At 43.3% G+C, this 27994-nt stretch overlaps 2 protein-coding genes across 5 annotated transcripts in view; one reads left to right on the top strand and one right to left on the bottom strand.

The window, feature by feature from the left end:
* Nucleotides 1–87: 87 nt before the first annotated feature.
* Nucleotides 88–12954, top strand: Mog (myelin oligodendrocyte glycoprotein). Of its 4 annotated transcripts, XM_047557462.1 has the most exons (9): nucleotides 112–383; nucleotides 1999–2346; nucleotides 6037–6150; nucleotides 7926–7946; nucleotides 8273–8293; nucleotides 9785–9901; nucleotides 10186–10206; nucleotides 10621–10672; nucleotides 12760–12954. In XM_047557462.1, the coding sequence occupies exons 1-8, from the start codon at nucleotides 305–307 to the stop codon at nucleotides 10632–10634; spliced, it is 735 nt and encodes a 244-aa protein (XP_047413418.1). In that variant the 5' UTR covers nucleotides 112–304; the 3' UTR covers nucleotides 10635–10672; nucleotides 12760–12954. The 4 variants fall into 4 exon arrangements, with proteins under 4 accessions (XP_047413420.1, XP_047413419.1, XP_047413418.1 ...); XM_047557464.1 differs by lacking the exon at nucleotides 9785–9901 and having other exon boundaries at nucleotides 88–383; XM_047557461.1 differs by having other exon boundaries at nucleotides 114–383; nucleotides 10621–12954.
* Nucleotides 8572–27994, bottom strand: part of Zfp57 (ZFP57 zinc finger protein) — a 72044-nt gene continuing 52621 nt past the window's right edge. Inside the window, exons 5-8 of the mRNA XM_047557460.1 lie at nucleotides 16521–16903; nucleotides 15854–15980; nucleotides 14548–14652; nucleotides 8572–12753 (exon numbers count right to left, since the gene is read on the bottom strand). Of these exons, the coding sequence (XP_047413416.1) occupies nucleotides 11714–12753; nucleotides 14548–14652; nucleotides 15854–15980; nucleotides 16521–16817 (1569 nt within the window). The 5' untranslated portion in view covers nucleotides 16818–16903 and the 3' untranslated portion in view covers nucleotides 8572–11713. The remainder of the gene's footprint in view (nucleotides 12754–14547; nucleotides 14653–15853; nucleotides 15981–16520; nucleotides 16904–27994) is intronic.

The following is a 27994-nucleotide window of genomic DNA, read 5'->3' as shown; positions in this document are numbered from 1 at the left end:
GGTGGTAAGGGAGGAAGGTTCAGTACCAGGCAGCCACTGCTCCATTGCTCTGAGGGGGGTGGGGAAGGCAAACCCTGGTCATTCCCTTAGTCTGTAGCCCTTTTGTGTGTGTCTGGCAAGGGTGACGTGGAGTTCTTCCTAAGAGCACAGCTGCAGCAGTGGCCTGGGTGGAGGCAGGGCCCTGGGCAGTACTGCCTCCCAGATCCTCCCTTCAAGCTTCCCAGGGGTAAGGGACATGCAGCCCAAGGGTCTTTGCTTGGCCTGACTCCATCAAGGGGACTCTCTGTCCCCAGTAACAGCAGAGATGGCAGGTTTATCAAGCGTCTCTCTACCCAGCTATGTCCTCACCCTTCTCTTCCTCCAGCTGTCTTCCAGTTATGCAGGTAAGACTTGTTTATTCCTGTTGTGTGGAGACCCAAGAACAGAAAAGGTAGTTTCTCAGGGTTCACCTTCAGTCAGCCTCAAACAGCTATATGAATTATCTTTCTAAAAACTTAGATCTACTAACACAGTTCTCCTCCTCCACAACCTCTGTGGCTCCTTTCAGAATAAAATCCAAACTTTGTATGTGTGTGCGCGTGTGTGTGCGCACGTGCTTATGTGCGTGCTCACATGCACATGTATGGTTCTGGAGATTGAGCCTGGACCTCATACATGCTAGACAAGTGTTCCACACTGAGTTACACCCCAACTCAGGCTTTGATTTTTCACCTCTCAAATGAGGATAAAATAATAACAACTTCTTCGAGTTGTTGAGTTAAATAAGATGAGATATGTAACTTGCTTATCAGTGTCTTTTTATAATAGATTCCAATAAATGTTTGTTGAGTTATAACATCTTGTTTTATTTGAGAATTTGCGCTGCAGAATTAGGCACCAATAAGTTTTCATAGGGGAACCTTTTTACCCCATGTGGAGGAGAAATAAATGAAAGAAGGGCTGCTTGCTTTGGCAGCACATACACTAAAACTGGAGGGATTGAGATTATTAGCATGGCCCCCGAGCAAGTTTAACATGCAAGTTTGTGAAGCATTCCAAAAAGAAAGAAACAGAGGGCTAGGGAAGTATCTCAATGGTAGTGTAGCTATCTGGGACGCACAAGGTCCTAGGTTCAATTCCCAGCACCACAAAAGAAAAAATTCTGTTTTGGGGCTAAGGATGTAGTTCAGTGGCAGAGCACCTACCTAGTATTCATGAGGCCCTGGATTTAGTCCCCAGTACCATAAAGAAACACAAGACAGAGCCCCAACCTCCGGGAGCCACCTGACTGACAGAGGAGGCCCAGTCTAGACACTTCCAGGGAAAATCTTTTAGATTTAAGCTAGAAACTAGAACGATTCCCCAGGATCTAAGGAAGAAACCAGTCTTATCTGGTAGCTCAGAGTCTAGCTTGGAAACCTTGTTTTAATAAGAAAAAGACTTGGAAGACGTTAGGCACAGGGACCAGATCTGGAGTGTGGTGGAAGGTACAGAGAGTAAAAAAGAGTGAAATAGACCCACCCCCAGAAGGTCTCAGAGAGAATTTGAGGAACAGGGTGTGAACAAGGACAGAGGGCTGAGAAGTAATGGAGAGTGACAAAAGTAAAACCTCTACGGGAAAAGGGATCAGTGTAGCCAGGACATAACAGAGAGGTCCATAGAGAACTAAACTTCAAGATACTGGACCACATTCCAAGGTAGAACCTAAGGGCTGGCTGAAGAATCAGAGACAGATGCTGCTGGCAGAAAGGTGGGCAGCAGCCGTCAAGAGGATCACGTACTAGAATATTCTGTACAAGACACTCAGGACATCTCTATGACTGGAAACTGTTTTGTTGTTGCTCATTTGTTCTGGTATATGCTCAAGTGGAAAAAATGAGCTTCTCCCTGACTTTTGAATTCCACTTAACAATTGAGCATGTTTCTCCCTTTCTTGTTTGATGCAGTTCTTCCCATGATATGCCTATTTGTCAAGGCCCCCTCTGACCCTCAGTTTCTTCTCTTTGGTGTCTTGGACAGGACAGTTCAGAGTGATAGGACCAGGGCACCCCATTCGGGCTCTGGTGGGGGATGAAGTGGAACTGCCATGTCGCATATCTCCTGGGAAGAACGCTACAGGCATGGAGGTGGGGTGGTACCGTCCCCCCTTCTCTAGGGTGGTCCATCTCTACAGAAATGGCAAAGACCAAGATGCTGAGCAGGCACCTGAATATCGGGGCCGGACAGAGCTGCTGAAAGACACTATTGGTGAAGGAAAGGTGACTCTCAGGATCCGGAATGTAAGGTTTTCAGATGAAGGAGGTTTCACCTGCTTCTTCCGAGATCACTCTTACCAAGAGGAGGCAGCAATGGAATTGAAAGTGGAAGGTGAGTCATTCAGTGAAACACCACATACACACCTTCCAAGGAATTCATTGTAATAGGATTTGATCAATTACAATGCCTTAGGAATTATGTCTCTCTTTAGAACAAATAAAAGGACACTTCAAAGCAACATAGAAAAGTTCCACTTAGATACTTAGATTAACTTGCAGATTATTTATATTTCCCTCTAGTGGCACAAAACCAACAGAATTGGGTTATTCTGGATTTTTGCTGCCTCCATTTCTCATCTTTTCTATTTTGCTTTCTTTAAAAGTTTTTTCTCTAATTTTTTTCTCTACATGTATCCACAAATGTAGAGATTATAAAGACTTTTATATTCAATGAATAAGTACAATCATATAGGTAATTATGGGTTTTTCTTTTTCTAAATTTTTAGTTGTAGATGGACACAATACCTTTACTTTATTTATTTATTTTTATGTGGCGCTGAGGATATAACCCAGTGCCTCACACGTGCCAGGCAAGCGCTCTATCACTAAGCCACAACCACAGCCCTGAGCTTTTCTCTTTTTTTTTCTTTGGTAGGGTCATACTTCTATTCTCCCGTCTCTCCTATTTTCCACCACTGTGATTCATATTAACTTTCTTGTATATATACTTTCATATGTATATGTATGAAAACATATATATTTAATATAATATATAACATTATATAACATATTCATACATACATATGCATATATATGTGTGTAAACAAACCCAGGGTCACAGGGCTTTTGTTCCCCACATTCTGTAATTTGCTTTTATCATGAAATGCCTCCAAGTATAGCTCTGAAACAATCTCTCTCTCTCTCTGTGTGTGTGTGTGTGTGTGTGTGTGTGTGTGTGTGTGTTTCATTGGGTGAGAAACATTATTTAAAGCCACATTCCTGGTAAAACATAGTACAACCAAATGAACAAGTAAAGCAGATATCTGAATTACAGAAAGAGATATCACCTATGGTTTTTACCTTATTTGCTTCAATTCTCCAGAAATCCATTTTCAGTATGTTTTCTGAGATGAATGATTTTGAAGTTAGTTAATTACTTCAATCATTCATTCCATCTTAGGAAGGTTAAAATGTGGCAAGGTGAAGTGGACAGAGGGGGAACTTTGAAGATTAGTGGCCATTTGATTGAAGAACAAAAATGTTCTGAGTGCCTGAGCCTCTGGTCCTTTCCCCTCCTTCCTCCTCCATCCCACCCCCACCTGCAGGGCAAACATCAGACAATCCATCACTTTTTTGTCTGGGCTGGGGGTGACTGTTGCAGTGTTGGGACCTGAAGATGGCATTGTGTGCTGAATAACAATGCACTATTTCTAGAGATGAATTGCAGGGACATGAAAATAGCTCTGTGTGTCACAGAATGTTCTTCAGACAGCTGTTTTTACTGGGGAATTTTTACCCACAAAGAAGTCAAATAGGAAGGATTTCGGTGGTTACAGATTTTCATCCTTCCTGCTCAACAACTTCCTAGTTCTACCAAGGAACTGCCTCCCCAACACACTCCCTGAGGCCCACCACACAAAAAAAGAAAAGGGGAGAAAAGAACTAAGAGAAAATACCCTAAAGCTTTGCCTCAGGGGAGAAAGTTTTCCTTTGAGTTGGTTTCCACATTCCAAACCCCTCCTCCCATCTTCTGGTCTGCATGCCTAAGAATCTGAAAAAAGGCTTGTTTTACAACTAACCAAGAGTCCACTTGACTGCCCTGGGGAGCCCGGAAGCTGAAACAAATTTAGAAATGAAAGGCAGTAACCATATTTTTTAAATATGAAAAACTCCTTCTCTGAAGAGTTTCCCATCTTTCTTTTTGACTTTTTTGATGTCATTTTTATGATTTTATTACAGTCTCTAATCATTTCTTTAAACTCATCATGAAAACTTAAAAATATTTACAAAAGTATAGAGAATGTCATAATGGACCTCCAAGTACTGATCTCCTGGCTCAGCAGTTATCAAACCAACTACAACCTGATTTACCTGATTCCCATTCATTGCCACTCCCTACCAACTTGCTGAAGCAAATCCCAAGCAAGCAGCCTTATCATTTCATTGCTAAGTGCTTGAGAATGTATCACTCAAATATAAGAACTTATTTTTTAAAGGAGAACAACCACAATCCTATGATCATGTCTCTAAAAATCCACAAAAATTCCTTAGTATCATCAAATAGTCTGTGTTCAAGATTTCCTTTCATAAATGTATTTTTACAATTTGGTTTGTTTGAATAAGATACAAACAGGCTTTACACATTTGTGTTTGCCTATAGGGTTTCCCGTAGTCTGAATTTGCTGACTACATTCTCACATTTATGATTAACATGCCCTGTATTTTTGGTAAACTGAGAAATCTAGAGGCAAGATCAGACCCAGGTTTGATTTATTTTGGCATGTTTCATAGAGACTGATAATGTCTGCTTTTATCTCTTTCTTTCTAGTTAAAGGGTTATAGAAAACAATATTCCTATAACACAGTTCCCCAAGAAAAATAGAGGGACCCTATGACTCTGGAAGAGGGAGGGAAGATTGGCCAAACATTAAACCTCTCCCAGTGCATTGCTGATAACAATGGGCCCTAAAGGAAAGGGGCAGATATGGAATGGCAGGCCCTAAACCTTGACCTTCCCCAAGTTAAATTAGCTCTGAATGACGATGGGCAAGATTTGAGTACTCATCCCTCCATCCCTCGGAGTCTGGTTTTAACCTGTACAACTAGCCCCTGACGGTCAAAACTGCATGTGCACAGGTTTCTAATGATTACATCATCCTCATTGTACCCTATAAAACCAAAATCCCCTCTGTAACTGATGGCCATTTTCCCCCTCCGGAAAATGGGGCCCAGTGGTGCCCGAATCTGCAAAGGAACAAAGGCTTCTCTGAATTCGTGGAGGTCTGCTTCCCATCCTTTTGCACTTAAACTAATCTTTTGTGAAGGTGTAAGAAGTATGCAAAAAAAAAAAAAAAAAAGGTTAAGGATGTAGTTCATTAGTGGATCTCCCTGGGTTCAATTCATACATCATCCTCATCATCATAATGGTGGGTGTCAATACTGAACTTGTAGAATTTTTCTTGTCATTCTTCCCTAAACAATACAGTAGAACTATTTACATACTATTTACATTGTATTAGTTATTATAAATAATCTAGAGATGACTTAAAATCTATGGTAATGCACAAACACAAGATAAATAAAGTGTATGGGAGGGAACTGGGGGCATACTTCAGTAGTAGAGCACTTACCCAGCATGATGCATAGGGCCCTAGGTTTGACCTCCTGCACGGCCAAATAAATAAAATATTTGGGAAGATGTGCATAGGTAATATGCAAATACCATGCCATGTTATATAAGGGGTTTGAACATATGTAGATTTTGACATCCAAGAGGCTTCTGGGACAATTCCCCTGTGAATTCAAAGGGATGGTTGAACCTGCTTAATTATATCGCTACAGGTAACTTTCAAAAGGAACTTAAAAGTCAAGTGTGCTGCATATTTTTTATGAAGAATACAATAATAGACAAGAGTCTTGTTCTGCATTTCTTTTTCAAGGCTAAGCTCAGGTGTCACTTCTATGTCACCTTCTTTGAATCTTGGTGATATCCGTTCCTTTATTCAAAAAAGCTTATGGAGCCCCCAGATGCTGTGTTGGGAATTGAGGATGCAGCCTGGGTAGTGTCGATTGTGCCTTTCAGATCCCTTCTACTGGATCAACCCTGGAGTGCTGGTCCTCATCGCTGTGCTGCCTGTGCTCCTTCTGCAGATCACTGTGGGCCTCGTCTTCCTCTGCCTGCAGCACAGACTGAGAGGTACAGGGCAGAGGTTGGGCCCATCAGGATCCTTCCCTGTCAGGAGCTAGCCTCTTAGAGTCAGGTCAGTTAATGTTTCCTTTTGAGAGACTTCAGAGTTCAGAATTCTACCATGATAAATTTTACATCTTACTGAATGCTTTCACTTGTAAAATAGGAGCTTGCATTTCCCTACGAGGTTAGGCTGATAGGTAATGACCTCATTTACAGAGGCGGCAACTGAGGCCAAGAGTGATTCAGTGACTCACTCAAACTGACACAGATTGTAAATGGCAGAACTCAAATCCCTGTACCGTATCCAGTAGCTTCAAGCATCAGGGAGAGTGAGCTTCAAAGTCAAGCAGGTCTAAGCTGTTAGGAGTTTTAAATAAAAATTCTGAAATGAAAGTGCCTACCACATAGTATGTGTTCAAAAACAGTTTCCCCCATTTTTCCATTCAACCCTGAGGCCTTGGCTTCAGCTTCAGTGAGGTTCTTTGTGCCCAGTACTTCCATTCTGAGCCTTCTCCCCTCACTGTTCTCTCTCCTGCCAAAGCACAAGCAAGGACTTTCACCTCTTACCCTCTCCTGCTACTAAGAGGATAAAGTAGCAAAGAGGGTTTGGAGCATCTGAGGGAGAACAGGTATTAGTGAGATTTCATGGGATCTTTTCTCTCATCTTGAATTTATCCCAGATGCTCATTTACTTCTCCCACCTGAAAAAAAGGCCTAAATGGGGGCTGGAGAGATAGCTCAGTCGGGAGAGTGCTTGCCTTGCAAGCACAAGGCCCTGAGTTCGATCGCCAGCACCGCAAAAAAAAAAAAAAAAAAAAAAAAAAAAAAAAAAAAAAGAAAAGGCCTTCATCCATCTTAGCTGAATTAGAATGAGAATGATGGAATTGGGCAGCCTGGGACTGAATTCCATCTTGGGCTGGACTATGTCTAAAATTCTTCAGTTCTCCAGGCCTGTTGCCTCATCTGTCAAGTAAATATTCTCCCTCCAAAATTGTAAGGAGGATTAAAAGGGATAATGTCATGTAAAGTACCCAATAGAGTCAGTCACAAAGTAGCTGCTCACTAAATGTCTATCTCCTCCCTTCCTCATTCAGATTTAGAATGAGGTTTAGATTTACAAAGTGACAACCCAGTTGGGTGGGGTGGCAAGGTGAACTGAGAACTCCCCAAAAAGGAACAAAGAGCAGTGGGAGAGGTAATAAAGTCCTAGGATGATTTGGGGCATTGCCATTTACTGAGGGTTCTTTTTTGAGGTGGGGTCTGGCTAAGGCTGGCCTCAAACTTGTAATCCTTCTGCCTTAGCCTTCTGAGTCACCTGGTATCAGAGGCATGCGCCACTGTGCCTGGAAAGAGGTTCTTGAGAACTTATTTGAAAGTTCTAGCAGGGAAGCATAGCTACTAATGTACCCTTGACCAAAGAATGGTCAGGGAAGGTTCTCTTTGACCAAGGGTACAGCTTTGGAGGAAAGGGACATCTACCTAGCCAGCTAGATCAGCTGAGTCAACACTGGCAATCAATGGCGTGACAGATGTTTGCCCTCACCTCCTGTTTACTGAAGTTCTGTACTAAAGAAGCCTCTTGCATTCTTTCACTATTCAATCCAGACAATAGTCAGGGAAAGGGCCAGACCCTTGGTTTCAAATCTAGTGCTTTCCTGCTTCCTAAAGATGCTCAGGACTGCAGAGGAATAGCCTGCACTAAGGGCCAGGGCACTGAGTATGGAAGGGCTCCTATCTAGTTCCAGAGCAGGAACTAAAAATGTTGCCTTTTTCTGTTTTAGGAAAACTTCGAGCAGAAATAGGTAAGTTCCAGCTACCCTTCCTCCCCAATTCCTCTTTTTTGGCCTTTTGTCATAACCCAAATTGTCATTTTCTCAGACCATCTCTGCCTCTTCCGATACCCTTCAATTGGGAAATTCACTATTTATAAAACAATAACCAGCTAAGAACTGTAGAACATCTCCTTGCTGTCCTCTGCCTTTAGCCAGGGCAGAAGTAAAATCCTGTAGCTTCCTCTCCTGGGTCAGGACTAGAACAAATTTTAAGTGATTAAATAACAAAGACTCGGAGAAGAAGGGATCTTTTTTGAGTGCCCTACTAAATCCATTTTTATTTGTTCCTCTTTCAGAGAATCTCCACCGGACTTTCGGTAAGTACAGGTGTACCATGGCCCTCCCAAGTCAACTTGGTTTTTCACTCAGGTTCCAGTCACTTGGTGGAAAAAGAACCCTTGGCTTCTGATAGATATTGCCTCCTTCCTTTTTTTTGTCTTTGAATGTCATCATTTGCATCTAGGATTGGTTAAAATAGCAAATACTCTTATACCACATGCCAGGTACTATACCACCAACAACTTTACAAATTTTTTTTTCAATATTTTTATTTTTAGTTATACATGATAGTAGAATTACTTTGGCAGAATATACATACATAAAATATAACTTATTCTATTTAGTGTGGTTGCACATGATGTGGAGTTACCCTGGTTGTGTATACAAATATAAGGCTAAGGAAAGTTATGTTCAATCAATTCTACTGTCTTTCCTATTCCTTTACAAATGTTAAGTGTTAAATCCTTATACACTTTTCTTTTGGAAATTACAAAAGAAAGATAAACACATAAGTGGTGTATAGTTGGGGACGTGAAACATACTTGAACAAACAGAACGAAATAAAACATACACAAATCATCTACCACTCTTACGTGGTAGTTACATAGCAGAGTAAATTTTCATGAGTATAGACCAAGTAACCATTCTCAAGTACTCAGGGAAGGTTTTTTTGGGGGAGTAAAGCCACCAAGCCCCAACAGAAATTTGATCCCTGGAGGATATGGTCTCTGCTTTTTTCATTTACTACAGATTGCCCTGTGCCTAAGGACAATGCCAACAACAAAAGAGCACCCAAATATTTGAGCTGAAATAAATTCTGTAGAAATTAGAAGATGGCATTAGGCAGAGCACAGACATTCCTGTGTTGAGCAGCCTTTCCTGCTATAGCAGAGGTCCTGGTGCCTCACACACTTGTGGGAGCAATAGGATTTTTATTTTGAAGGATTTCAATATCAAAGGTCTGAATTCTTTTTGTATCATTAAAGGATCCCTTCCAGAATGTTTTTCTTTCTTTTTTTTCTGCCCAGTACTGAGGTTCAGTGTTGGGAATTAAACGCAGGGCCTTGCACTAAGCAAATGCTCTACCACAAAGGTACATTCCCATCCCCAGAATGTTTTTAAACGTACACATAAAATATAACACATAGGAATACAATGAAAATCTGTGTTGGAATACAGTTACCAACATGTAAACAAACTGATATATTAACAAATGTTCCTTTAAATAACAAAAGTAATGCATAAATAAAGTAGCAGCAACTCTCAATATAAACAGCACCTGGAGATTTCTGTAATCTCCATCCTAATGGGATGGAAAACAGCTGTGATTTCCACTGGCAAGAAAGTACAGGTACTGCTGATACTGTGGTGCGAATAAAGATGTGATGCTTCGCATCCAAATTCATGGACTCCCTGGATTCTGTCCCGAGTCCTTTGGTGTTCTTGGATCAGAAGCCCAAAAAGGAAAAGGGTGGGTGAGAATGAAGGGAAATATATATTAACCGTGTTTGTTCTGATGAACAATTCAGATCCCCACTTTCTGAGGGTGCCCTGCTGGAAGATAACCCTGTTTGTAATCGTGCCAGTTCTTGGACCCCTGGTTGCCTTGATCATCTGCTACAACTGGTTGCATCGAAGACTAGCAGGTGCCGCAGCGGGGAGCAGGCAGTAAAGAGGACCACTGAGCAATGGGGGACCCAGGCAACCCTGAGTGGGAAATAGTGGAACCAGGACTTAGGATTCCAGAGCCCTGGAATTCCTCCTCTGTCCTCATGCCCATCCCCAGGCTCCTCAGTGGAGCTGTGTTACTGAGATCTGTGGGGCCTCTCAATGGAAAGGAAGGGTGGGTCACTCTGATTGTCCACAGAGAGGGTGTGAGAGGGGGCAGCCATTTTCCACTGATCACCTATTTACTTCTCTTTGTTTGCAGGGCAGTTTCTTGAAGAGCTAAGTAAGTTCTTCTCTTTCTTATAAGCTGGGAACAAAAAGTCAGAAAGAGAAACTGAAGCAAAAAGAAGGGGTTAGTGAGGACAGGAGTGGCTGGAAAGCATGGAGGAGGACTCACCCTGTGAGGGAGGAGGGAAGGAGTTAGAGTCAGGTTTACAGGTGGCAGAGAGGGAAGCTGGGCTTCTCTCACCTATTGTCTCATCTGCTCCACCCTCAGTGCCCTGAGGTAGGAATCCTCTCTGGTTGGCCTACCTTCCTATTCTCAATAGCAGCTGCCCAGTGCTTCACCTCTGAGACCAACCACCAAGGCAGCCACAGAAATAAGATAACCCCAGGGGTCTTTTAATTCCTAGGTTCAGGGGTTTCATGATAAAAACTTCTGACAAGGATTTTTCAAGTTATTTTCTCCTCCTTCTAGGAAATCCCTTCTGAGTGCTGTGGCATCTTTGACAAGGGTGGAGGCGAGCCTGGTGGGTCCAGAGACTGATCCTTGGGGATGTCTCATCCATCAAGTTGCACACTCACTGGCCACTTTGCTACGGAGACATTCCAATCCATACTTCCAGGAATACTCTGAAATTCCAAATAGAATTGATTTCCCTTCTGTCATCTACCTTTTTTCTCCCTTTCCTCAGCTCCTTCCATCCTTTGCCATTGTTTGCTTCTCATGTCTTTCTCCTCCTCTGTCCTTCACTAGGAAGCCCTCTCTGGCTAAAGCAAGGTGGGTCTCTTTTCTCCATCAGAGGACACCTGTGCTGGAGCATAGCATAAAAACTGGAGACCAAGAGTCTCCTCACTGCAAATTACAGAACATCCAATTTGCAAATGGTGGTTGTTTTCTTCCAAGACTGAGCCCTTATTGAGCAGAGCTAGAGGGTAGAAAGAATCCAAAATATCAAAGAGGAAGCTGAATGAGCTTCAGAGTGAGGATGTAGGGAGCCCTAACCAAGACCTGGAGATGGGGAGAGACCACAGAATACCAGCCAGAGCTCTACCTTGTCTCAGCAGCCTGCGGAGGGCCTCAGGAAGCAATGGAAGGGAACCAAGCAGCGCAACTGCTTTAGAATGGTTTCCCTTCTACTTCCACATCTTCTCTGCATCCCTCACACTTTCTCTTCTCTAATCTTTTTTCTCCCATCTTCATACCTATCAGAGTAGCCATGGTTTTATTCAACAAATACTACTTGATGATCTATCAGACACAAAGAAACAAGTTAGGTGCTAATTAATAATATGAGTTTCTATATGCACACTTCTTTTCCCTTTTCTTTGTTGTATTTTCTTCATCATCCATTCACCTCTCTCTCTCTACTCAAGCCTCCTGACCCTGGAGGTCAGTCCTCAGGAAAACCAAACACAAAGACCTCTGTTGGAAAGGCCATTTATTTGTTTTGAGATCCTCACTGCCTACTTTGCCTTGTCTCCTTTGCATGCCTTTTCCCATACTGCCTCTCTCCTGGGAATATGGATTCTCGAAGATCTGTTTCCTCCATGCCTCCAGTCCTTCCCAGTCATGGAGAATCATGAAAGCACCCAAGCCTCTGGCCCAGGATTACCCAGCATTTATGGGGACTGCCTAGGCACTGATCCTTGCCTTTATAGCGTCTCCAGTGATTCAGAAGGTCCTCTTTGTCCCCAAAGCAGAGGTCACAGATGGGGCAACGGTAGATCTTTTGCTTCCAGTGAGTCTGCTGGTGCTTGGCGAGCCAGAAGGATGAGCTGAAGGACTTGCCACAATGGAAGCAGGAGATCAGCTGCTCTGTGAGGTGGACCTTCTGGTGGCTAGCGAGATAGGCTTTCTTGCTAAAAGTCAAGGGACAATGTGGGCAAGAGAAGACCTTGAGTCTTGAGGGCTGCACTAGAGAAGAGCTGAATCTGGTATTCGGGCAGGAGGATCTACTGTCCCGTGCTTGTGTCCTGGTCACAGGACTCTCATTTCTAAATATGGGTTCCTGGGTCCTAGTCACTGGTGCCTGGATGGACCTCTGTCTCCTTACAATGGGCTCCCGGAATCCAGCTGTGCCTGGAACCCTCACAATATGCTCCTGGTTTCCAGCCACTGGCTCCTGGTTTTGGTGTATCTTCTGGTGGCGTTTCAGCTCAGACTTGTCCCGGAAGCACTTCCCACACTCAGGGCATGAATGGGGTCGGTAACCCAAATGAACACGGCGGTGCCGACTCAGTCCAGAAGCATCACAGTAGGTCTTGTCACAGAGTGGGCAACAGAAGGGTCTCTCCCCATGATGTTTGCGCCTGTGGTAGCTGAGGGCCTTGGGGCTCCAGAACAACTTCCCACACTGGCTACAGATGTTAGTCTGCTTAGGGTTGTGAACAAACTGGTGGTTGTGGAGGTAGGAGCTCTTGCTGAAACACCTGCCACAGGCGTGGCAGAGAAAAGGTGGCCCAGCTTGGGATGTCTGGAATACTGAGGTCCTGCCAGAGCGTGGACTCTGGCCTGTCCCTCTGTGAACAAGAGAGACTTTCTTATCATCACTAGTCCCCTCATCTCTCAGATTCTGACCTGGCTCTTGAAATTCTTCCTTCTTGCCTCCTGCAGCAAACGAGGAAGTATTGATGATACAAGAGTCACAAGGAGAAGGCCAGTGCAAGCTTTCCCTTCAGAGCGAGCCACTTCCCTTTTGCCAACCCTTTCCCACCGGTGCATTTACCCTCACCCTTGGACTTCATAGGGTGGAGACAAGAAAAACTTTAGGCTTTTCAAATTATAAGCAAATAAAAATTTAACTGGAATCTTCCAACAGTGTCAGAGATTTTATATTTTAACTTATGGTCACATTTCTTAAAATTCATTTTCTCATTCCAGTATTGTTCACACTTTCACAGACACTCCAGAGATATCCACAACCACACCATGTATAGTCATCTCCCCATATTTGTGACTTCAATTTTCATGGTTTCAGTTATCCACAATCAACCGCAGTTCAAAAATATTAAATGGAAAATTCCAGAATTTGAGAGAGAAAAAGACCGTATTCACAGAACTTTTGTAAGTGTCCTATTTTACTGTTGTTGTTTAATGTCCTACTGTGCCTAATTTATAAATTAAATTTAGCTGGGCATGGTGGTACACACTGTCTCAAAATAAATAAAAAGGACTGATGATATAGCTCAGCAATAAAGTGCCCCTAATACCATTAAAAATAAAAATAAAAATAAAGTTTATTATAGGTGTGTATGTATAGGAGTATGCACACACACACACATACAAAATATGTTCAGAGTTCAGTGCTATCTGTGGTTGTGGTTTCAGGAGTCTATTGTCCACTCCCACCCCCATACTGAGGAGTGAACCCAGAGTCATTCTGTCACTGAGCCACATCTCCAGCCCTTTTTATTTTTTTTTTTAATCTGAGACAGGGTCTTGCTAAATTGCCCAGGCTGGGTTCAAACTTGCAATCCTCCTGTCTCAGCCTCCTAAGTAGCTAGGATTACAGGCAAATGCCACTGTGCCTGGTATCCACTGGGAGCTTTGGAAGATTTCCCTGTGGATAAGGGAACACTCTATCCCCAGCCCAAGGAGCACCACTGTATCATGCAAATTGGGAGTAAAGAGGTGTTATTACTAATTAAGTTGAAAACCAGGTATGGTTGCCGAGGCATGTAATCTTAGCTACTTTGGAAGCTGAAGCAGGACAATGGCAAATTAGAGGCCAGCCTCAGCAACTTAGGGAGATCCTGTCCCAATATAAAAATAAAAAGGACTGGAGTTATAGCTCAGTGATAGAGAGCCCCCTGGGTTCAATCCCCAGTACTGCTTAATTAATCAATTAATTAAATATAATAGGAATAAAAAGGGTTAGGGATGTAGCTCGGTGGTCAAGTGCTTGCCTAGCATGCATGGAGCCCTGGTTCAATCCCTAATACCTCCAAAAGAAAAGAAAAATAATCAAGTTGGATGAAATATAAACCAGGACAGTTCTAGCAAACGGGGAGGTGTGTCAGCCTGGCTTGACATCTTCTTCACTCCTTGGTCTATTCCCAGGAACAAGTTTCCTTTCTCCAGTCCACCATCAAGCTTTTTCTCTCCTGCTTCTCTTTTGTCTTAGAAAGAACTTTTTCATCAAAGGGGTATAACTGACATAAGCTATTCACATAGGATCTTTCCTATACTGAAGACATTCATTTGTCCTGAAAGGCTTACATATTCATCATGAAGTCAAAGACACCCTTTCATGTCCAGGTCTCTTCTAGCTTCAACTCTGATCAGGCTGGAAAAATGGATGACAGGAGAGAACACAGAGAACCTTGATTCTCTCAATCAGCTCTCCATCCTTCCACGGATAGTCCTGGGCCCTTTTGATTTTCTCTTCTTTGCAATTCTTACCTGAAAGGAGGCCTTGTCTGTTTGGGTGATGGAGATCTACTCTCCTCTGTCTCTCCTCTTGCTCAAGCTTGGTGATCAGATCTGGTTTAGGCAGAAATATTCTTGCTGGTAAGAGGGAATGAAAGAAAGAGTAAAGTTGGCCCCAGGCTTGGACCCTTCACATCTGTTGGGGACAACAGGTTACTTCTAGTATGCTTGCTTTAAGAACCTTAATCTGGAGGGCTCTGCACTTGATGAACAGAATGTGTCAGGGCTAATGATGTGCCACCTTGCAAGCTCAGGCTTTAATAGATCAGTAGCTACCATTTCCTGTCCTTTGAAACATCCTGCCAGGCACTTTGGCTCACACCTGTAATTCTAGTGACTCAGGAGTCTGAGGCAATAGGATTGCAAGTTCAAAGCTAGCCTTGGCAAATTTCCAAGACCCTGTCTCAAAATTAAAAATAAAAAGGGCTGGAGTTGTGACTCAGTGGTAAAGCACCCAAGAATTAAATCCCCAGAACAAAAACAATACTAAAAATACCCATTCTTGTAACCCTGCTTCCATGCTAGAAGGGAGCTCAAGCAGCCCTGTGGAAAGTTCTACAGGAAGAGGAACTCAGGTTCCTGTCCAAGCTTCCAGTCAAAAGCTATTGTGAATATATGATTACACAAATGGTGTGACTCTACATCATGGACAACCAGAGAACAACAGTTATACCTCATTTTTGTATAGTGAATCAAAATTTAAAAAATTAAAATGAATTTATCAGTCACATGAATGAGCCTTCTTCAAAATGAATCCTCGAGCCCCAGCAGCCACTCTAGCTGTCACCATATTAGACAGAAACAAAATTTCCTGTTGAACCCTGCCCAAACTATGGATTTGTGAGCCAAATAAACAATTATTGGTTTAAGTCCTTAAAAAAATAAAAACAAAACTTTCATCTGGACACTTAGATGCAGAAACACATTCCAAAAGGCCAGCTCCTAGAAAAGTGCCTAGCTCATGAGTGACAATAAATATGTTGGATGAATAGACAAATTTGCATATTTTGAGAACACTATCATCATGTTACAATGTTATGTCTGCCTTCATGCAGATTTTCATTTCTTTCTTTTTTTGGTTGTGCTGGGGATTGAACTCAAGACCTTGTGTTTGCAAGGCAAGCACTTTACCAACTGAGCTATCTCTCCCTAGCCTAGATTTTCATTTCTTCTGCTTTTACCCCTGAGCTCAATGACCCAGATTTTTCATATCTGGAAGGTACAGAACTAGGTCAGTGAAGTTAACTGTGCCCAGGTAATGACTGAGGTAATCTCTTACCCACAGACTCCAGGTTCTTGAAGGTTTCTGACATAACACCCTGGTAAAGGGCTCTCTGACTCGCATCTAGACATTCCCACTCTTGCTGGGTGAAATTCACTGCCACGTCCTCAAAGGTGACAGGCATCTGGAAGAGCAGGACAGATTCAGAGAGTGTGTATATACACAGACCGACATCCAGTATCAATATTCAGAGAACTGAAACCTAAGAGAAAATAAAACCATGGAAGGAATAGAGAAATTAAAAAAGACAGGTACTACACCAGCAATTGTGACCTACAGAAAGGAAAGGAAGGATACAGAGAAAGGAAAAGAAGATGTGGTGGGTAAGGAAGCAGGATACACAGAATATGAATAGGAAAGCACAGCAAAGGAAAAAGGCAGCCATTCTGACAAATTTCAGGAAGCACTCCCCAAAGGATCCACAGTGGTGTGGGAGACTAAGAAAGCCTGTGGCTCTTTTTTCTGTTGTTTAGCCTAGAACAATCTGAGACTCCATTAGACCCACAGGCAGAAGAATAGGTGAAAGAGCTCCTGGAGTCTAGGGCCTGGTCCCTCCCTCTTTCTAGCTTGTTCTCCTCACTCTCACCCGCCATCTCTCTTCGCCATTTCTCTTTGTGGCTTCCTGAGGGGCTGTTGTCACCCCACCCACCCAAGAGCACCATACCTTCTCTTCTGTGGTGTCTTTTTCTAGCTTTATCCACTCCTGGCCAAGCCCCCAAGGATGACTGGACTCCTTCTTGGAGCCCTCTACCTCCCAAAAACTGGGCAGATGGAGAGGTCCCACAAAGACTTGAAGGTTTGATATGGCTTCCTGTGACAAGCGAGTCTGCTCCAAATGGCTGTCTTCTTTGTCTGTTCCGCTGTCCAAATTCTCCTCCTTCACCCTTGAGAACACCTTTGGTTCCCTCAAAGTCTGGGCTACAGAGTTCAGGGACCTGGTCACCCTTCGCTCAGCTGCCATTGTCCAGTAATGCCAGGCTGGAGGTAGGTGTCTACTTTCTGTTCCAGCCTGCTTTATGCAACTGGCTGGTGCCTACCTCTAGGAACCTGAGGTCAGAGAGAAACAAAATATATGAGGAAGAGGGAGAGTAAGAAACAACAGCTTCCTTATTTGGTCAGTGAACACCAAGAGTTAGTAACCCTCTACTCTGTGACCAGGCCAAACTCTCTGTTCCGGCGAGGGGTGAAGGGGAATTAGAAAAATAAAGACTCACACAGATTTTAAAGATTAAGCTGGGATCAGATGAACTGCTGCTCTCTGACGGAGAAGCAGATCTAAAGAGTGACGCTAAGGATCTTTATTTATATATCTTATTATCAGGTTAAAAACTATGTAAGCATTATTCTTTGTATTCAGGAAAGTTACAAAAACTAGGACATCTATGTAGCTTTTCCACATTGCAAAGTGCAATGTTAGGAGCTTTGTGTAGCTCTTGGGAAAGTCTAGTGTTAAAAGTTACTGTAAAGTAGGCAAGTTCAGGAGTAGCAGAGCTAGTGAAACACTGTGGTTGTCTAGAATAAGAATTCCTCTATTCCCAGGAACTATGTGCCTGAGATCAAGGTCAGAGCTGATAGGACTCTTGCACAGAGCCTCCTCATGCAGGGCTTTACCACAGCCGCTAAGCATCCTGTGTCCTTGCACAGAAACATTCCCAGGCAATAGGCATGCCACAGCCATGAGGTCATCAGAGACCCTCAATCTCAATCACTGCTCTCCCACCCTCTGTCACCATTTTCCACAGTACCACTGAAACCTCTCAGCAGTACCCCATGAGGTAACAATTATTCGCCCTATTTTAAGGTGTGCAAAGTATAGAGATACTGAGTAACTTGTCCAAGACACTCTCAATCCGTGGGAAAGTTAGTGTTGAAACCCTAGACTCAGTATCACTGAAAAGCATGTGTCTAGGGCATCCAGACCTGAATCTGTCACAAATCACCTTGAGTTAGTCTCTTCATTTACTCTGACTTGGTTTCATGGGAAGTTGAAAATAAGACACTAAGATCTAAGATCCTTTCCAGAATAAATACACACACACACACACACACACACACACACACACACACACACATATTTACATTTAAAATGATTCTGTGACCTAGATTTTCTTCTTTTTTTGGGGGGGTGGGGTAGGGTTGGGGGGCTGGGTCTCAAATCCAGGGCCTAGCTATATGTTAAGCAAACATTCTACCACTGACTGAGCTACAACCCCAGCCTATGACTTGGATTTTTAATACAGTTGCTCCTCTATTCACAATGGGGTTATGATGGGGTTATATTCCAATGAGTCCATCGTAAGTTGAAAGTCAGAAATGCATTTAATGCACCTAACCTACAGAATGTCTTGGCTTAACAAAGCACACTGCAGAGTATCAGTTATTCTTCTCCTGATCTTGTGCCTTACAAGAAGCTGAAGCTCACTGCCACTACATAGCATCAAGAGAATATCAGAGGCCAGGCACAGTGGTGCATGCCTGTAATCCCAGAGGCTAAGGCAGGAGGATCATGACTTCAAAGCCAGCCTCAACTTAGAGAAGTCCTAAGCAACTTAGCAAGACCGGTCTCTAAATAAAATATAAAAAAAGGTTTAGGGATGTGGTTCGGTGGTTGAGCGCCCCTGGGTTCAATACCAAAAAGAGAGAGAGAGAGAGGGAGAGAGAGAGAGAGAATATCAGAGTATTATTATAGGTATATCACTAGCCTAGAAACAAGATCCAAATTTAAAATCCAAAGTACAATCTCAACTGAATGGGTAAGGTTTTCCTACCATTGTAAAGTCAAAATACATTAGTTGAACAATCATAAGTCATTGTAAGCCAGCAAGCATCTAAACAGTCCCATTTATAAAGATTAATACTGATAACAACCCAACAGCTCTCACTTACTCAGGGGTCACAATGAGCCAAGCACTGTAGCTCCCTCCCTGCTCACTTTGAAAAGTTCTTGCTCTGATGCAAACATGGCAGTTCACCCTGTTCCTGTTGACAACCACTCACCCACATCTTCCCTCCCATCAGTTGCTGACTTTTTTTCCTTTCACTTTTTTGGAAGGGTAATGGAATTACTAATATCAACAAGGAAAAAGACTTTTGAGGAAAAGTGAATTGGGTCCCCCCCAAAGATGTCATGACAACTGCTGTCCTAGGATCTGAAGTTGATTTTCTTCTTCTTCCTCTCTCCCTTTTCCTTTCTTTCTTTCAAGACTATTCAAGATCAGCTAGGTGTGGTACTGCAGGCCTGAAATCCCAGTGACTTAGGAGGCTGAGGCAGGAGGAATCCAAGTTCAAGGTCAGCCTAGCAAGACCCTGTCTCAAAATAAAAAAAAGGGCTGGGATGTAGCTCAGTGGTAGGGTGTTCCTGGGTTCAATTCCCAGTGTCAGGGGAGATAACAAGACTATTCATGGTCATTTCATTAAGTAAAGAGATCTCTTTCCCAGCCAATTGCACTTTAAAGGGCCTCAGTAATAATGTCCATAAAGACTTGCCTTTCCATTCACCAGCATGGAAGACCTTTGCTGCCATTAGTCCTCAAGATGGTTTCTGTTGAGTGGCAGGAAGAGGTCCTTGATAAGGATTCTAACTTCTGTGAGGGTTGACTCTCTGGCGGCCTACCTTCCTCTGCCTCCCCACCCTCTGCAATTTACCTCCAAGAGTACTTTCTTTGTTCACAGGACCCCGGAGCTCAACAGGGGTCGGGGGTGGAAGGAAGCTAGATATGACTCACCAGACTTTCGGCTATTAAGGGGCTGGAGGTCACAAGCGGGTTTACCTGTACCGGTTTGTCCCCACCCTTTCAGAATGCAATTCCCCCCCCCGTAAGGAATGTGTCGCCATTTTCCAGTCCTGAGTTGAAATCAATCGCTCTCCAAACCAAAATCATCTCATAGTTTTCCAGAGGAAATTCTGAGAAGACCCCCCAAGTCCCCAGCACACCTGCAAGGCTTTGTGAGATCTGCCCTTGCAGTCCCAAACCCAGGTATTCAGCCACGTGAATATTCTGTCCTTCAGCAAACCGCCCAACACTCGTCCCTCTAACTCAGCCTTCGGGTCGCTGCTCAGGCCTTCAAGGATCCTGTCCAGCCACTGTGCCTCCCAGGCCGACCAGATCACGGTTCCTGGCGGGCGCTTGTGGCCTGGACTGCGCACTCACAGTGTTTCATAGAGCATGCATGTACGGCACCCCAGCTGGAGCCAGGGCTGTTCGGCTCACCACTGCAGCGCACAGCAGGAGCTAACACTCACTGAACCGGCTTCGGGGCGCTGAAACAGTCTCACTGACTAGGACGCCACTGACGATGCCCGTCTGCCCTGAAACTTCCTTTCTGGGATCACAACTCAACACGTGCCAGGAGTCCTTGCTTGGCGCAAGTCCCCAACGTGGCGGGAGTGGACAGTGCACCAAGTCACACACCTGGCTAAGTCAGGGATCCCAGAAGCTGGAAGTTCCCCCAAGATTAGGGTCTCAGTCCCTCCTCGCCTACCAAGGTGAAGGACAAACCCTCCATCGGCCTCCATGGCAGTGAGCGTTAACTCCTCGTTGCCTTACTCACCAGTCCAGCCCCGGATGTGACTTCTGTGCGTAGAGTCTCGGTAGCTGATGGCTGAAGCGCTCCGCCCAAGCACAAAGTCCTGGGCTCTTGCAACCCCGCCCAAACCCCGCCTGCTTCCGCTCGCTCCCAGTGCGCGAGCCAAAGCAGCACGGTTGGTGGTCTAGGCAAGGTCAGGAGTTTGCAACTTAGCCTAACGCCAAGAGAGCACCGCCTTGCCCCATTAGCCCGCTCCTCCTACTAATTGATAACGACTGGTCCCACTTCGTGCTAAGATTTCCCTTTTACTCTTGGAAAAAATATGAACTAAATTACCTCGATCAAAACCACAAAACCACTAAAAACTTTTTGGGTTCACTTGGTGAGGGAAAATGAGAATTTCATAGACCCTCGAATACATAACATCTTAGAAGAGTAAAAGACACGGAGTGAACACAATGAAACTTGACTGATGCCCAGATACTAGATAAAGGTTGGGAGCATTGAGGATCTAGTCAAGATGAGTCCTAGTAGTTACTCCTCCTCAGGTACAGGAACCTAGTCCTCCGTGATCTTCTTCTTTTTTTAATCTCTTAATCAGCTCAACTGAAATCACAATTTTATTTTCATTAGCATTTTAATTATAATTCACTTTGTATTATTTATAATTGCTGTATTTTACATTAGTAGGAGGTTTTACAATTTGCACAACGTTTTTATAAAAAAAGACTCCTTAAATTCTGACAACTTCCCGTGAAGTAGGCATTACTATTATTATTATTATTATATCTTTTTTTTTTTTTTTTTTTTTAACAGAGCCAGAGATGTTGAGCATTTCGAAAGACCATGGACCCACACTGCACCAGGACTTGAACGCACACTCTGCTTTAGAATCTCCATGCTGATGTCTTGGCTTCATGGGAAAGCACTGAGTGACTGGCAGGTACAGGTTTTGAATCTCAGTGTTCTCAGGTTATGTGACACAGTGTTCTACCTACAGTGTTTCAGACAGACAGTGGATATCTGTAGTGTCAGGCAGAGTCAGAGCAAAATAGCTGATAGGGAAGGTTATGGGAAGCACCTTGAAGCATGTAGATTACCATTATTTTCAGACACACTGGAAAACAGGGAGGAGGTGTAAGCAGCAAAAATGCTTTCCATCAAATATGAAGAAACTAGACCAGCCTTTCAGTAAGGACAGAAGCTGGCACACTTGCATGCCCTTGCATCAATCTAATCCCAACCTGATTCCAAATCGCAGTATTTATAAACCTGGGCAGCCAGTCCCTAGACTATAATTAACTGATTCAACTTGATCCTTAATTCTTTTTTTTTTTATTCATTGTACACAAATGGGGTACAACTTTTCATTTCTCTGGTTGTACACAAAGTAGAGTCACACCGTTTGTGTGATCATACATGCACATAGGGTAATGATGTTTGTCTCATTCCATTATTTTTCCTTATGCCTGGCCCATTCTCTCCCTTCATATCCTTCTACACAATCCATCCTCCCTCCATTCTTTCCTTACACCCCACCCTCTACCGTTATGTATCATCATCCACTTATCAGAGAAAAGAATTAGCAAGGAGGTAAGTACTGTGGGGATCCAGCTCCTTATGATTAAAGCTATCATGGTGGTAACCTCCTTCTTGCCCACTAGGTGGCTCTGGCACATGTTCCAAACCCTATAGGATAAAACCATTAAGATAGCCAAGAATTTCTTGGTGTCTACTGGCCTATGGACCTTTTCCTAATTGACAATTGACATGTGGATATTTATTTATTTGTTTATTTATGTTACCAGGGATTGAACCCAGGGGCCCTACAGTACTAAGCTATGTCCCCAGTCCTTTATTTTTCATTTTCAGACAGAGTCTCCATAAACTGCCCAGGCTAGCCTAGAACTTGTAATCCTCTTGCATCAGCCTTGCAAATTGCTGGGATTACAGGCATGTGCCATCACACCCATGGCATTCTTTGCTCTTTTTACTACATGTTTTTTTGTGGGTGGGATTTTGTTGTTTTGGTACTGGGATTGAACCCAGGGGTGCTTAACCACTGAACCACATTCCCAGCCCTTTTGACTTTTTATTTTGAGACAGGGTCTCACTAAGTTGCTCAGGGCCTCAATAAATTGCTGAGGCTGGCTATGGACTTGAACTTGCCTCGGCCCCTGAGAACTGATATTGAACCTAGAGGTGCTCTACTACTGAGCTACATCCCCAGAACTTTTTATTTTTCATTTTGAGACAGGTGTGTATATATATATATATATATACATATATATATACATATATATATATATACACACACACATGACATATATACATATATAATGTGCATAAATATGTTAAAAATATGAATATTTTTTATTTTGACTTAGTGAAAACTAAGTTGCCAAGGCTGGTCATGAACTTACAATCCTCCTGCCTCAGCCTCATGAATTGCTGGGATTCCAGGCATGTGCCAGCACCCAGCTCCAAGATCCATTTTTATCCATTGCTTTCAGAGTGAAAAACTAAGTTCCAGAAAAGCGATGCTCACAAGGCTACATGGCAAAGCCCAGGTTCATGGTGAAATGACAAAAACTTGAATCTCTTAACTCTTAGTCCTTTACTCTTTGACTGAAGTGTGTCTGGTTGAAAACACTAACCTCAGATGGGAGACTGGGGGTCCAAAGATGTATGTAAGTGTCTGGATTCTAGTTCTGACACAAGAATGACCCTGAGGACAGTCAGCTAAGGGTAGGGCTCTAACTGGCTTCCTCACACCTCTTCATCCATGCTACAAAGTTAGCAAGGAGAAAATCCACAGTGTGGGAATTGCTAGTCCCTTGACCAAGGAAAATGGACCAAGAAAGATGTCTCTAGATCTTGACTCCCATCAAAGCATGCCCCATAGATGGTGAATTCAGTGGCTAAAACCAGGGTCACATACTCCTCCACCAACCTGTGTTGACTCTAATCACAACTTCCTTTTGCCTTAATTTTCTCTAAGAAATTACCATAATCTTCCTCACCTAATTCTAAAGAAAGTACAGTAGAGTTAAGATGGCATTGTAGATGTGGAAGGCTGTTATGATTTGGATGTGAGGTGTCCCCAAAAACTCATGTGTGAACCAATGCAAGAACATTTAGAGGAGAAACCATTCATTGGACTGTGAGTCTTAACATAATCAATGAACGAATCCCTGATGGGATTAACAGAGTAGTAACTGGAGGCAGGTGGCAACTAGAGAAAGTGGTGAATTGGGGGCATGGCTGTGGGGTATATATATATTTTGTATCTGGAGAGTGAAGTCTCTGTCTGCTTCCTGACCACCATGTGAGCTGCTTCCCTCTACCACACCCTTCCACCACATTGTTTTCTTCTCACCTCGAGCCCTGAGAAATGGAGCCAGCTGTATACTGATTGAGACCCCTGAAACCATGAGCCCTCAAATAAACTCTTCATCCTCTACAGTTGTGCTGGTCAGGTCATTAAGTCACAGCAGTGAAAAAGCTGACTAAAACAACGTCCCTTTGAAAAAGCTCCCTGTGGTTCTGAGAGCACAATGTGGCATCATTGTTAGAATCTCTAGCTACAACAATAGCATAACCCTCCTTATTGGCAAGTTTATACTAACATCCATCAACTTACCAGTTTTATTTGGAGGATTGAGTCTTAATGCTCCTAACTCCCTTTTCCTCTCAGTAATAAGTACATCAATAATCCTTCTGGAAGCTGGCTCTGTGAACTCCTCCCTAACCATGTCCATCTTTATCTCCCTGACAGACTCAGATTGAAAACAAGAAACAACAAGTAGAAACAACTTTCAAGAGACTACAGCAGGAACTGGAGGACCAGCGGCATCTCCTGCTGGCCAGGCTGAGGGAGCTAGAGCAGCAGGTCTGGAAGGAGAGAGATGAGTACGTCACAAAGGTCTCTGAGGAGGTCACCCGGCTTGCAGTCCAGGTCAAGGAGCTGGAGGAGAAGTGTCAGCAGCCAGCAAGTGAGCTTCTACAAGTGAGAGACACCCCACCACCTCTTGGGAGAGCAGAGGGATTCCACAGGAAGGGAGCACCATGTTGTGAGCTGGAACATGTGGAGAGAGGCAGAAAGGGAAGTGGAGATTTTCTCTAATGGGAGGGACACACGCTTATCTAGTTCCTCTAGCCCAGAGAGTCTAGCAACTTGCCCAAGGCATATACTGTGGTCTTGTTAAGAGCTGTGAGTTCAGACAGGCCTGGGTTTGAATGCTGGCTCTTCTAGTTGTATCACTAGAGGAGTCTCTTAACCTCTATGCATGGGAATAATACTAGCACCTCCTTTGTAGGACTGTTGCAAACATTATAAGAAAAAATCCACATAAAACACTCCACATAGGCCCTGACACACAGGGAGAATTCCAAAAATGGGGCCTGTTGTGGTTATCATGATCCTGTCTCCTATCAGGTCCAGATGAGAACTCAAGGCTGGTCCCTGCTCTCTACCAGCTCTTATCTTTGGAGGCAGAACTTACCCTGTAAGACTGAAACAGAGAAATTAGCACAAAAGAACTGGCAGCAGAGTCCACATTAGTAAGGGAACATGAGGTAACAGGACAGTTTAATGAATAGGTAATAAGTAGACACAACTCACTGGGGAAAAAGTGTTTTGAGCTGATATTTTAAGGAAGAAAGGAGGTACAGAGTCCCTGACAGGAATGATATGTGGAAATTAAATGCATGTTCTCTTCTTTCTTTTGTAGGATGTCAGAGTCAACCAGAGCAGGTAGGGCACACTCCCCAGTCCCAGCTCCTTCATATGCATCCCTGAGACACTGCCACTTACCTTCTCCCTCTGGATAGTGCCGCTACCAGTGCCCTCGAGGTTCCAGTGAGGGGCAAAGGGGGATTAGAAAATAAAGACTCACAAACACATATTTTGAAGATTAAGGTGGGATTAGATGGAGTGCTACTCTCTGATGAAGAAGCAGATCTAAAGAGTTACACCAGCAATATTTATTTATATATGTCTCATCAGGTTAAAGACTATGCAAGCATTATTCTTTGTATTCAGGAAAGTTATAGAAACTAGAACATCTTTGTAGCTTTTCTGCAGTTGCCATCTACAGTTGCAAAATGTAATGTTAGGAGCTTTGTGTAGCTCTCAAGAAAGTCCACTGTTAAAAGTTTCTGTAAAGCGGAACTGGTGAAACATTATGCTTGTCTAACATAAGAATTCCTCGGGTGATCCAAGATGGTGGACTAGAGGGAGGCTGCGTTCCTTGTCGCTCCATAACTCTGGTTTCAAGCAGAGGATATCTGTTTCTTGGCACCTATCATCCGCCATTTGCCTGCCTCTCGCCTGTCCATCACCTACCTTACACCTATCCATCACCCAACGCACGAGATTCACCTCCCGATCGATCGTCCGACAACAGCAAACTGATTGCCGACCGCCAGTGGAGCACCAGCTGCCTGCTGTTGTCTGGAAGTTCACTGTTACAGTACCTGCAGGTTTGATTACATGTGGCTGCTGCCATTTTGAGACAATAGCCAGACCCTGTAGGACCCCTGGCTGGACTGACTGAGCCCCATCTCCAGGATCCCTCAGCCCAAACGATCACTTCCTGCCTCTGGGACCCTCACATCGACTGACTGCTCCCTGCCTCCAGGACCCCCAAACCGACTGACTGTGCCCTATCACCGGGACCCCAGACCGACTGCACCTGGCCTCCAGGATCCCACAACCACACCAAACACACCTGACCTCCAGGACCCCTGCCTGACCAACTGCATGCTGCCTCCAGGGCCTCCTGCTGACCACGGCCACACCCTGAGCTGCAGGTCCCCATTTGCCAAACATTTCGAAGCCAGAGCAACCATCTTGGATAATCCTGGAAGCCGTAGCTCTGATCTTTAGGTGGGGCAAAACCCATCCTGACGCCTGCTGGAGGCTTGAAGCTCATTGTCAGGTACCTCTCATGCATCAGGCTACTGAACTCTGGGAGGTTTCATTACTATATGACTGTTATACTGTAGATTTTCTTTTTTCTCCTTATTGAAAACATTTTTTATTACTTTACTTTTCTTGCTCTCTTTTCCTTTTGTTTACCTGTTTCCTCAGAGTCTTTTTCTCCCTTTTTTGCATGCTAATATCCAATTTCTTTTGATTACACTCTCACCCTTTCTATTATCTAGAACTTCTATATATTCTTTTCTTATCCCATTAACAGCCACATTCTACATCCCTCTGCATCCTCTTTGTCCTCCATTAGAAACTGCAGACCTTATTGCAAATCTGTTTGTTTTATTGAAGATAATATTTGAACTCATTCAGTTTATTATGACAATTTTGTTATTGTCCTCATAGGGGCTATTTGGTCTAGGATTGCATAGTGTCTGAATTGGGCACTGTTAATATTGATCTCCCCTTCAAGAAAGGGTTTTGGAAACCTATATGGCCACTATAAGCCTCTAGGGGGAAATCTGCAATACCCCAGACCTGCACTGCTAGAGGGGAAGATACGTGAACAACATGAAAAAACAAGGGAAGAAAATGATCCAAACAAATCTAGATTCTATATTAACAGAATCCAATGACAGTATGTTAGAAGAAATGTCAGAAAAGGACTTCAGATTATACATGATTAAGATGATTCACGGGCTGGGGAGATAGCTCAGCTGGTAAAAGTGCTTGCCTCACAAGCACAAGGCCCTGAGTTCAATCCCCAGTACCGCAAAAAAAAAAAAAAAAAAAAAAAAAAAAAAACAATTCGTGAAGCAAAGGATGAGATAAGAGAGCAAATGCAGGCAATGAATGATAATACCAATAAGCTGAAAGAGCAACTGCAGGAAGCAAAAGATCATTTCAACAAAGAGATAGAGATTCTTAAAAAAAAAAAAAAAAATCCTTGAAATGAAGGAAACAATAAACCAAATAAAAAACTCAATGGAAAGCATCATCAAAAGACTAGACCGCTTGAAGACAGAACCTCAGACAATGAAGACAAAATATTTAATCTTGAAAATAAAGTTGCCCAAACAGAGAAGATGGTAAGAAATCATAAACAGAATCTCCAAGAACTATGGGATATCATGAAAAGACCAAATTTAAGAATTATTGGGATTGAGGAAGGCACAGAGATACAAACCAAAGGAATGAACAACCTATTCAATGAAATAATATCAGAAAATTTCCCAAGCCTGAAGAATGAAATGGAAAATCAAATACAAGAGGTTTACAGAACACCAAATGCACAAAATCATAACAGACCCACACCAAGGCACATTATAATGAAAATGCCTAACATTCAAAGTAAAGATAGGATTTTGAAGGCCACGAGAGAAAAGCATCAGATTACATATAGGGGGAGACCAATATGGATAGCAGCCAACTTCTCAACCCAGACTGTAAAAGCTAGAAGGGCCTGGAACAAGATACTTCAAGCTCTGAAAGAACATGGTTGCCAAGAACCCTATACCCAGCAAAACTAACCTTCAGATTGGAAAATGAAATAAAATCCTTCCATGATAAACAAAAGTTAAAAGAATTTACAAATAGAAAGCCTGCACTACAGAATGTTCTCAACAAAATATTCCATGAGGAGGAAATGAAAAACAACAATGGAGGTCAGCAAAGGG

Source organism: Sciurus carolinensis, chromosome 7 (assembly GCF_902686445.1).
Source record: "Sciurus carolinensis chromosome 7, mSciCar1.2, whole genome shotgun sequence".
NCBI classification, from domain to species: Eukaryota; Metazoa; Chordata; class Mammalia; order Rodentia; family Sciuridae; genus Sciurus; species Sciurus carolinensis.
The sequence above is the reverse complement of the archived record's forward strand: the minus strand, read 5'-3'. Positions and strand labels throughout refer to the sequence as shown.